General features: G+C 51.1%; 1 protein-coding gene across 1 annotated transcript; it reads left to right on the top strand.

The window, feature by feature from the left end:
* The first annotated feature begins 32 nt into the window (after nucleotides 1-32).
* On the top strand, nucleotides 33-9,359 carry dnaaf11 (dynein axonemal assembly factor 11). Its single transcript, XM_030362690.1, has 12 exons — nucleotides 33-168; nucleotides 351-518; nucleotides 665-742; nucleotides 1,058-1,230; nucleotides 1,966-2,150; nucleotides 2,437-2,565; nucleotides 3,353-3,430; nucleotides 3,752-3,817; nucleotides 3,941-4,010; nucleotides 5,545-5,640; nucleotides 6,508-6,659; nucleotides 8,616-9,359. Exons 1-12 carry the CDS (start codon nucleotides 93-95, stop codon nucleotides 8,812-8,814), a joined length of 1,470 nt encoding a protein of 489 aa, XP_030218550.1. The 5' UTR covers nucleotides 33-92; the 3' UTR covers nucleotides 8,815-9,359.
* Nucleotides 9,360-10,272: the final 913 nt, after the last annotated feature.

Genomic DNA, 10,272 nt, shown 5'->3' with positions numbered 1-10,272 from the left:
GTTAATAGGCAGTCACCTCCTTCCTTCTGGTTCGTCAAGGGCGCTTCCGCCCATGGAGTTTCAAAATAAAAGACCACGCACGGTTGAAAACGATGCGTTCGGTTTCCATAGCAACGGATAAACGGTACAGCGAGGCAGAAGGACGCAGAAGAAGAAACATGGTTTATAGTAAGTTAACTTCGAATCAGGTATTATCTCAGTTGGTTACTTCATGTAAAAATTGTTATTTTGGGAGGCCAGGAGGGATTTCAAGCAGACTTTTAAGCAACATAAGTCGTTGAATCAATCATCAGTGAACGGTCAACGCCCGCTTTATCGAGTATGTCTGTTGGGTGCGCTCGATTCGACAGTCACGGAGGACATGGTGCGGAGGCGGGCGGAGCACAACGAGGGGGAGATCTTCTCCCTGGAGGAAGTGTCCCTCCATCAACAGAACATCGAGAGGATTGAACACCTGGAGAAGTGGTGCCGAGAGCTCAAGATCCTCTACCTGCAGAACAACCTCATCCCCCGGATAGGTTCGTCCTACCCATCGGGGCTGTCTGTCTGTAAACAGTGCCGTGCCCATGTTCATTGAGCAAGGGGCACCCGGCTGGGGCACCTTCGGGCCCCTGTTCAACACTGGATTTATATTAACATGTTTTACATAAACTGTGATCCTCAGAGAACGTTGGGCGCTTGAAGATGTTGGAGTATCTGAACCTGGCCTTGAACAACATTGAAGCCATTGAAAACCTTGAAGGTTCGTAGCCCATGTTGGTTTATGAAAGCGATACAACAACAGCACACATCGTAAAACAATAATGTTTTAATATAGGTCTGTATTTGCTGTCCACCAGATTCATATTCATTTTGAACTATTTGAGTGTATATTTTAAGTAGAGATAATTTAATTTAGACGTTATTTATCCCAGGATTTTGGCATAATTTTGAGCGATTGATGTGGTCTGTCAATATCAACATTAACTATTTACATTAAAGGCGCAATGTGTAAGAATAAGCCCGATTGGCAGGTGGGGGACTTCGAATGTGACAGTGATGAATTCTTGTCTGCCAGGGTGCGAGAGCCTGAAGAAGCTTGACCTGACGGTGAATTTCGTGGGCCGTCTGAGCAGCGTGGCCTCGCTGAAACACAACCTCCACCTCCGAGAGCTCTTCCTGGTGGGGAACCCCTGTGCCGCGTTCCAGGGGTACAGGCAGTATGTTGTGGCCTCCCTCCCCCAGCTACAGGTATATACTGGGAGCTAAATGCATAGTTACTGGTAGCTACAGGCACAGTTACTGGTAGCTACAGGCACAGTTACTGGTAGCTACAGGCACTGTTACTGGTAGCTACAGGCATATACTGGTGGCTACAGGCATAGTTACTGGTAGCTACAGGCATAATTACTAGTAGTAAGAGGTGGTTACTGGTAGCTACAGGTACAGTTACTGGTAGCTACAGGCATAGTTACTGGTAGCTACAGGCATAATTACTGGTAGTAAGAGGTGGTTACTGGTAGCTACAGGTATAGTTACTGGTAGCTACAGGCATAGTTACTGGTAGTAAGAGGTGGTTACTGGTAGCTACAGGTATAGTTACTGGTAGCTACAGGCATAGTTACTGGTAGCTACAGGTATGTTTACTGGTAGCTACAGGTAGTTAGTGGTAGTAAGAGCGAGGTGGTTACTGGTAGCTACAGGTATAGTTACTATGTAGTTACTGGTAGCTACAGGTAGTTACTGGTAGTAAGAGGTGGTTACTGGTAGCTACAGGTATAGTCACTATGTAGTTACTGGTAGCTACAGGTAATTACTGGTAAGTACAGGTATAGTTACTGGTAGCTACAGGTAGTTACTGGTAGCTACAGGTAGTTACTGGTAGCTACCGGCGCTACGTGATGGCCGCCCTCCCCAAGCTACAGGTATATACTTTTAGCTAGAGGTAAAGTTACTGGTAGCTCAGCCTTCTCTCTCTCCCCTCAGTCGCTGGACGGCCAGGAGGTGAGCCGGTCGGAGAGGATCCGGGCGGAGCAGGGCCTGGAGGAGGTGAGGCGCAGCGTCCGGTGGCAGGAGGAGGCGTACGCCCGGAGGAGGGCCCAGGAGAAGGAGGAGGCGCGGCGGGGCGGAGCTGCTGGGGCGGAGCAGAGTAGAGCCCCTCGGGGCAGAAGGTGACGGGAGCACCGGGCCTCTGCAAGTTTGAAGTTGTCCCATTAGTGACATCACAGGTGGCCGGGTTCACCCAGATGCATGATGGGTTGATGAGCCGGCCAGGGGGTGCAGTCCACTGGGTAGACTGATCCGTCCTTCATGTCGATCCGGATGCCCTTATGATGGCACACATTTTTGTGACATGACATGACATATCAGCCTCACACCCATGCCCGTATCCAGCAATGAGGCGGCTAAAATAAAATGAGAAACTAAATGAAACTCATTTTTCCATGGTGTCCGTAGCGCTGGGTGGGAGGAGAGCGAGGAGGAGCGGCAGGACAGAGAGTTCTGGGAGAAGCCGTGCGCCTTCTCGCCCGAGTCTCGGTTGGAGGCACACCGCCACCTGGAGGCCAAGCAGAAAACTACAACCTTGTGAGTTGTCTTTACTCTATTGATCTAAAACCACTCGAGCACGTTGCTATTATTATGGGATGGGATCCCAGTTTTTAATCACCACGCTAGTTAGGGCAAGACGCTCTCTTTGTTTGACGTTATCTATTAGTTCAATTTTATGATATTGTTGAACGATGGGGCGCAGTACTCGTGTTTGGCCAATGGGGGTCACTGTGACCCCACAGTTTCCTAGTTCATGTGTTTGTTGGAGCACTGCTGCCTCCACTGCAAGAGATAACGACAAAAAAAAACGACAAGATTTAATTTAACGCAATATAATTAACTCTGTGACAAAATCTCCAATTCCCTTCGTTAATTCTTGGCCAAGGCGCTGATGGACTACTGTCGATGTGCGATGTGTTGTCACACACACACGCACACGCACACAAATGCGAACACAGGCAGACAGATGGACAAGCAGTGACTAAAGCCTAAACTCACCAATACACAAAGATTATTTCACAAAAACAGACACCCATGTCAACACACACACACAAAAACGATCCCTTATTACGGAATCCATAAGAAGTTCTTATTTGTTCTTCTCTGATCTTACTAAGAACACTGACTACCCAAATGTGTGGACCGCATCATGTAGCTGAGTCTCGGCAGCTGTGTGTGTGTGTGTGTGTGTGTGTGTGTGTGTGTGTGTGTGTGTGTGTGTGTGTGTGTGTGTGTGTGTGTGTGTGTGTGTGTGTGTGTGTGTGTGTAATTGTATGTGTGAGAACCATGAAGCCAGGACCGTACATCCTGTGTGTCTCCGCAGGGAGGGAGAGCCGACCCCCAAGACCCCCAGGACCCTCATAACAGCTGAAGGCCGCGCCCTCAACCTCAACCAGCCCAAGTCACTTACTTTACTATACTCACTCACTCTGTGCTATGTAACTATCATTTAGTCACTGACTGACTTTACTATACTTACTCAGTATTTACTATGTATCTATTCTATTGTCACTGACTGACTTAACTATACTTACTTCATCAATATGTACTAGTAAGTTACTAGTTACTTGTAGCCTCAATCACTTACTGACTTAACTTGAACAACCAGGTGCTAGTCAGTTTACAGTCAGTTACCAGTTACTTACTTATTAGTTGCTGAGGGTTACTATGATACTACTTCATGCTGGAATTCAAACTGTCTGACTGACTGACCTGTCTGCAGGCTGGACTTCTGTCTGTCTGAGGACGAGGAAGCCAACAGCATCAAGCTGGACCTGGCTGTGTACAGGTACCTTCCAACAGCCCTGTTTCCCACACAACACCCAAGAATGAATCCTCAGTGTGTGGAGGAAATGTTTCGGATTCTCCTGTGTCCAAACTAAAACCACGTTTCCTACGATGCCGCACGCAGACACATGGATACGTCCCTGTTGGAGGTCGACGTGCAGCCAACCTACGTGCGAGTGACCGTCAAAGGAAAGGTACCGAGGTGTTCCTAAACCTTGCAGTTGGATTATATCTGATGCACCGTTGCGTAACATTAACATCCCGTCATAACGTTGTGCTCCGAGCCACGCTAGGAGGCCTTCAGGTAGGGGTCAGAGGTCGTCTGGCTCTAGAAGGTCTTCAGGTAGGGGTCAGGGGTCATCTGGCTCTAGGAGGCCTTCAGGGAGGGTTCAGGGGTCATCTGGCTCTAGAAGGCCTTCAGGTAGGGGTCAGGGGTCATCTGGCTCTAGAAGGCCTTCAGGTAGGGGTCAGGGGTCGTCTGGCTCTAGAAGGCCTTCACGTAGGGGTCAGGGGTCATCTGGCTCTAGAAGGCCTTCAGGTAGGGGTCAGGGGTCGTCTGGCTCTAGAAGGCCTTCACGTAGGGGCCAAGGGTCGTCTGGCTCTAGGAGGCCTTACAGGTCGACTGAAGACATTGGGATTCGAACCCAGAACCTTTGGGCGGGTCGAACCCCCTAACCACCAGGGGCTACCCCGTACCCACTACTGCTGTTTATGAACCGACCTCAACTCATCTTACTCAGGAGCATAAAACCATGTTACGTTTTATGATAGTTCATCCAGACTGCGGTTTGATTCAGAGCGGCTAACAGAGAGCCGCGCGGTCTGTGAGGCCGATGATACGTGATTCATGAGGTCAGTGGACGGGCTGGGTCCTACCCCCCCCCCCCCCTCCCTCCATGGTGGACCTGCAGGGCTGATTAAACAGCTGTAGGACCGCTCGTAAATCCCCCAGCGAGAGGGTGGCAGGGGGGGGGGGGGGTTAGGGTGGGTGAAGGGAGGATCTGGGGAGTTATTTATGTAGTAATGCAGAAAGACATAGTTATGATGTGTGCGTGTGTGTGTGTGTGTGTTTGCGGGGTTCGAGGTGGACTTTATTTATGAACAGAATCGTGTGTCACTATATCTATATTTTTAATGAAGATAAAGATGGCCGAACGCCCCAGCCGGTCGAGGAAAGCACTTTCAAGAAAAAACATCCTCCGACCAAACAGGGCGTGAACGGTCCTTTAATAAACACAAACAACATTATTCATCGATGGCGTTCATCAAGGAATGCAGGGACATTTCTGTTCCCTACGCGTGAAGGTTCCCGAAGCGGCCGGTATGAACCCCCCCCCCCCCCCCCCCCCCCTCTGACCTCGCATCCCGCTCTAATAGGGTTGAGAGGAGCTGATTTATGAGCTGAGGTATAACACTGGCAAACTATCTCTCTCTCTCTCTCTCTCTCTCTCTCTCTCTCTCTCCCTCTCCCTCTCTCTCTCTCTCTCTCTCTCTCTCTCTCCCCCTCTCTCTCTCTCTCTCTCTCCCCCTCTCTCTCCCTCTCTCTCCCTCTCTCTCTCTCTCTCTCTCTCTCTCTCTCTCTCTCTCCCCCTCTCTCTCTCTCTCTCTCTCTCTCTCTCTCTCTCTCTCTCTCTCTCTCTCTCTCTCTCTCTCTCTCTCTCTCTCTCTCTCTCTCTCTCTCTCTCTCTCTCTCTCTCTCTCTCTCTCTCTCTCTTTCTCTCTCCACAGATCTTTCAGCTGGTCCTGCCGGCGGAGGTGAGGCCCGACAGCTGCTCGGTGCGGAGGTCCGGGACCACCGGACACCTGCTGCTCACCATGCCCAGGGTAATGGCAACACACACACACACACACACACACACACACACACACACACACACACACACACACACACACACACACACACACACACACACACACACACACACACACCTATTGACAAACACACACCTATTTACACACACACATGCCTACACACACATACACTCCCCGCACACACTCTTATTCTGCCACATACACAAAGACACACACAGACACACACACCACACACATTCTTATTCTTCCAGACACACACAGACACGCACACACACACCACACATACACTCATTCTCCAACAAACACAGACACGCACAAGCTATGACACACGCCTCTATTGACCTGCTAGTGTGTGGACGTATCCTCCTGAGACACAAACACGATACACACACATCGTACAGCAGGCTGAATAGTTAGCAGTGTGTTTATACACACTAATCATAGTGCTGCCACGGTCTGTTCTGGGCGAGGGACAGGAGTGATGTACTAGGTGTCAGATAAGCACGTCCGTGATGTGATTTCCTCCTAAGTTACGAGTTACGGTTCACAAGTTCCCCACAGGAGTAATGTGCTGAGCCTGGCCCTGCACACAGAGCCCCTCCATCACAAAGCCCCCCCCCCCCCACACACACATAATTACCCCGTTACTAACGATGTGCTACGGAAATTAAAGGCCCCAAAATGATCTCCATCCATCTGGCAACCCGCTGGTTAATTATGTTCTTTATACATATTTACTCTGTGCCCATCTTGTCTTTTATCGGGGGGGGGGGGGTTCGGCCCGTCGTTATGCCGTACTTTATCTCCACGGCGACGGCTAAAAATAGCCCCAGGCGTGTCGGACAGCTCCCTCACACAACCCTCCTCTGTGACTCCCAGGCTGCGGGGGAAATCCGAGCCGCCACCAGGGTCCTGGCTCCGGCCTCGGCCCGGTCCAGCAGAGACCTGGGTCCAGGCCCGGCCCGGTCCAGCAGAGACCTGGGTCCGGACCCGACCCGGTCCAGAACCTCCCGGACCGGAGGAGCAGGGAGGTACGATGCAGAACGCGGGACCAGATTCATTTGCAGGGCACTTGGGCTATGGGCATTAGCACTTAATTAACACTTAATCAACACTTAACTAGCACAATAAAGATAACTATGACTTCAAAAAATACAGACAATGTCAGCTAGACATGTACACACACTCACTCACTAACTCACTCACTCGGTCGGTCACTCGGTCGGTCACTATCTACTACTACTGGAACTCAGAAGAGCGTCTGACGCTGGCCGATAAAGGTTTTGCCTTTTCAAACCAAATTAAACTCACTGTGGCTACGGCATAGCCTTGAGCCGCTACGCCGTAGCTAACCATTAGCCATGACCTGCTAACCATTAGCCCCGACCAGCGAGCCATTAGCCCCGACCCGCGAGCCATCATCCCACGAACTGCTAGCCATTAGCCCTGACCAGCTGAGCATTAACCCTGACACGCTAGGCGTTAGCCCTGACGGTCCCAGACGCTAGCGCCCTCTGATCCCCTGGTAATGAGGCCGTGCTAGGTGTGGCGGCGGGCTGCTGTGATGCTACCAGCGCCTCATGGCCGAGCCTCTCCCCGGCCTTCAGCTGTCCACATCTCCCTCCCGTGATGCAGGGTCCTGCCACGACGTGTCACCGCCTGGACGGAGGCGCCGAGCGGCCACCGAGCTGAGGGGGGGGGGGGGGGGTGATGGGGCGAGCAGACTTATGACCCCCCCGGCTGGGATATGATTAGAAGCGACCTCTGACCTCTTAGCCTCGCTCACACATCTCTTATCCAGCTGCTGCCGGCCGAGATGAAAGCACATCTGTCCGTGACGTCGTGGAGTCAAGCGAAGGCTCCGGGGTCGGGGTCAGGATTGGATTGGGTACCGGCTCTCGGTGCGGACGGAGGCCGAAGGGGCGACCAGGGCGTACCTAGCGGGTGGGATGACCTTCGGTGGGGACAAAGGTCGTCAGGTCAAGGTGGGGTTCCCCGCCCACGGCCGTCCCGTGTGACGGCCCGTCGTTGTCTCCTTCTGACGGCGTGTGGGCAGCTGGTCGTCTGAGGAGGAACCAGACATATATTGTTTTAGTGACGGGGCCGTGACGTCGGGTCTGAGTGGCCCTGGGCTGCGTAAAAAAAACCCTGTTGCCATGGTTACGTCTCCCTCCTCAAGCCCTCAATCCTTTTGAGTGTCTTCTGAGGCCCCCGTGATTGGCTGCTGCCTCTCGTCCATTCATCTCCGACCCGATCCGATTGGCCGACGGGGCCGGTGGTTTTTATCTTCAAACGCGTCCCACATGTGACCCGGCCCTAATGTAATCCGCCATGGATCCCGGTCGGTACTGAAGCTCGGCAGAACCCTGGGATTTGGTTACCGAGGGGGCCGTTGCCGATGGCAACCTGATTAGGGGTCCATCAGTAAGATAGATAGGTCGTTGTGGGGATGGGAACTCTGGGACATCTCAACCAGGATAGTGACGCTGATCCAGAGGCATGTAGTGTATCTACAGTTTTAATTGAATTGACTTTCATTGGTTTAAATGAATGAATGGATCATGACGTCATGGTGAGAGCAACATACCCTGTATCAGACATGTATTTGATAATATGTGAACATGTGGACAGATAGACCTCCCACCTTTCAGCTCTTGAGGAAGCACCTAATGTAGGCAGTTATGGTATGTTGTACGTCCTGGCACTTAGTACTTAGCATCATGTAGCATCTTATCCTAGCTATCTCTGTTGTATACGGGGAATAGGGTAACCTAGCGATTGTTAGTGCTTGGCACCTGGTTCTATGAACATCCTTACTGTACCGACAGAGATATATTGTTGTTTCTCTTCCTTCTGACCAAGTTCTTCTCGTAAGTCGCTTTGGATAACAGTGACTGCTAAATTTCCTGAAAGTAAATGTAACACGTGTTCGATCTGTAAAATAACTCAGGAAGAACAGCTCCTAACTGATCCATCTTTCCGTTCAGGTATGTGATTGGTCGAGAGTGGCTGGAGGCGGACCCCGCCCACCGCTCCGTGGTGGACCTGACCAACATCGTAGCGCGGGAGGGAGGCGAGGGGGGCCCCCTGGAGGGGAGGGGGCCCCTGAGGCCGACCGACCCCTCGAAGGGAGCCCGCCTCTCTGAAGACTTCGTTGACGACCCCGATGTCCCTCCGTTGATGTGACGCTCCAGTCTGCTCCCCGTTGGTATGACAACGGACCGGTCTTTACCAGTCTGGCCCCCCCCGTTGACGTGACAACGGACCAATATCTGGACCAGTATCCGGACCAGTGCCGGTACGGACCAGTCTGATCCGGTTGGCACGGAGACCATGTCTGACATCTCGACACAAAGGACTTCCTGTTGACTTTTCGAGCGGCGGGAGTCTGAGAGAGTTCTTCAATGTAAACAGAGGAGAGTTGGTTCTGTTTGTCAATGCGCACACAAAACATATCCTCTGTCCTCGAGTGCTTCTGTGTTCGGACGGCGTCACGGCACGGGGCGACGTGTTATCACGTTTTCTTGGTGTGGTACTTCAACAAAGCGTGCCCTTGTGTTGTACTGTGAGACCCGTGGTGGTCAGGGAAGGGGCCAGCCCTCTCACCCCCCTGTCCTCCTCTTCAGTGGGCCGACCCCTGGCTGCCCCCCCTTGCCTCACCTGCTTCTGTATTCACAGCCGGTTTCCCTTTGAATAAAGAACCTGGCGGTTTGGGACCGACCACAGCAGCTGAGCCGTGCCCGCCCCGTTTGGCTTCAGACTGCCTTCTGCTGAGCTGCACACTCGTTAGTTCTACTGGGTACTAGTTAGTTCTACTGAGCTCTACTGAACTGCACACTAGTTAGTTCTACTGGGTACTAGTTAGTTCTACTGAGCTGCACACTAGTTAGTTATACTGGGTACTAGTTAGTTATACTGGATACTAGTTAGTTATACTGAGCTCTACTGAACTGCACACTAGTTAGTTCTACTGGGTACTAGTTAGTTCTACTGAGCTGCACACTATTTAGTTCTACTGGGTACTAGTTAGTTCTTCTGAGCTGCACTCAATTTAGTTTTACTGGGTACTAGTTAGTTATACAGGGTACTATTTGGTTCTACTGGTAATTACTGCGTCCAAGTTGGTTTTACTTGATAAAAGTTTGTTCTTCTGGGTTAAAGTGCGTTCTACTAGGTACTAGTTGGTTCTACTGGGTTCTAGTTAGTTCTACTGGGTTCTAGTTAGTTCTAGTGCGTTCTAGTTGGTTCTAATAGGTTCATGTTGGCCCTACAAGGTTTGACTTAGTTCTACTGCAATCTACTGGGTTATAATGTATTCTAGTTAGTTCTACTGCATTCTAGTTAGTTCTACTTGGTTCTAATGTTTTAAAGTGGGTTCTATGGGGTTCTACCTGGTTCTGCTAGATTAAAGGTGGTTCTACTGGGTTCTAAAGGGTTCTGAAGAAAGAAACCAAGTGAAGAAACTGAGTCTGTCAGACTCTGGGTTGTTTGGTTTGAGTCCATTTTGAAGTTCACACGGGACTCCTGTAAAGTCTCTCTGGCCTTTATCGCTCTTTGAGCTGTCACTCAGGAAGTACAGGGGTCACGACTCCTCTCTCCTCCTTTCTCATCCCTTCTTCTCTCCTCTCTCTTGTCCTCTCCCCT

The sequence above is a fragment of the Gadus morhua genome, chromosome 8, assembly GCF_902167405.1.
Source record: "Gadus morhua chromosome 8, gadMor3.0, whole genome shotgun sequence".
Classification (NCBI taxonomy): Eukaryota; Metazoa; Chordata; class Actinopteri; order Gadiformes; family Gadidae; genus Gadus; species Gadus morhua.
The sequence above is the reverse complement of the archived record's forward strand: the minus strand, read 5'-3'. Positions and strand labels throughout refer to the sequence as shown.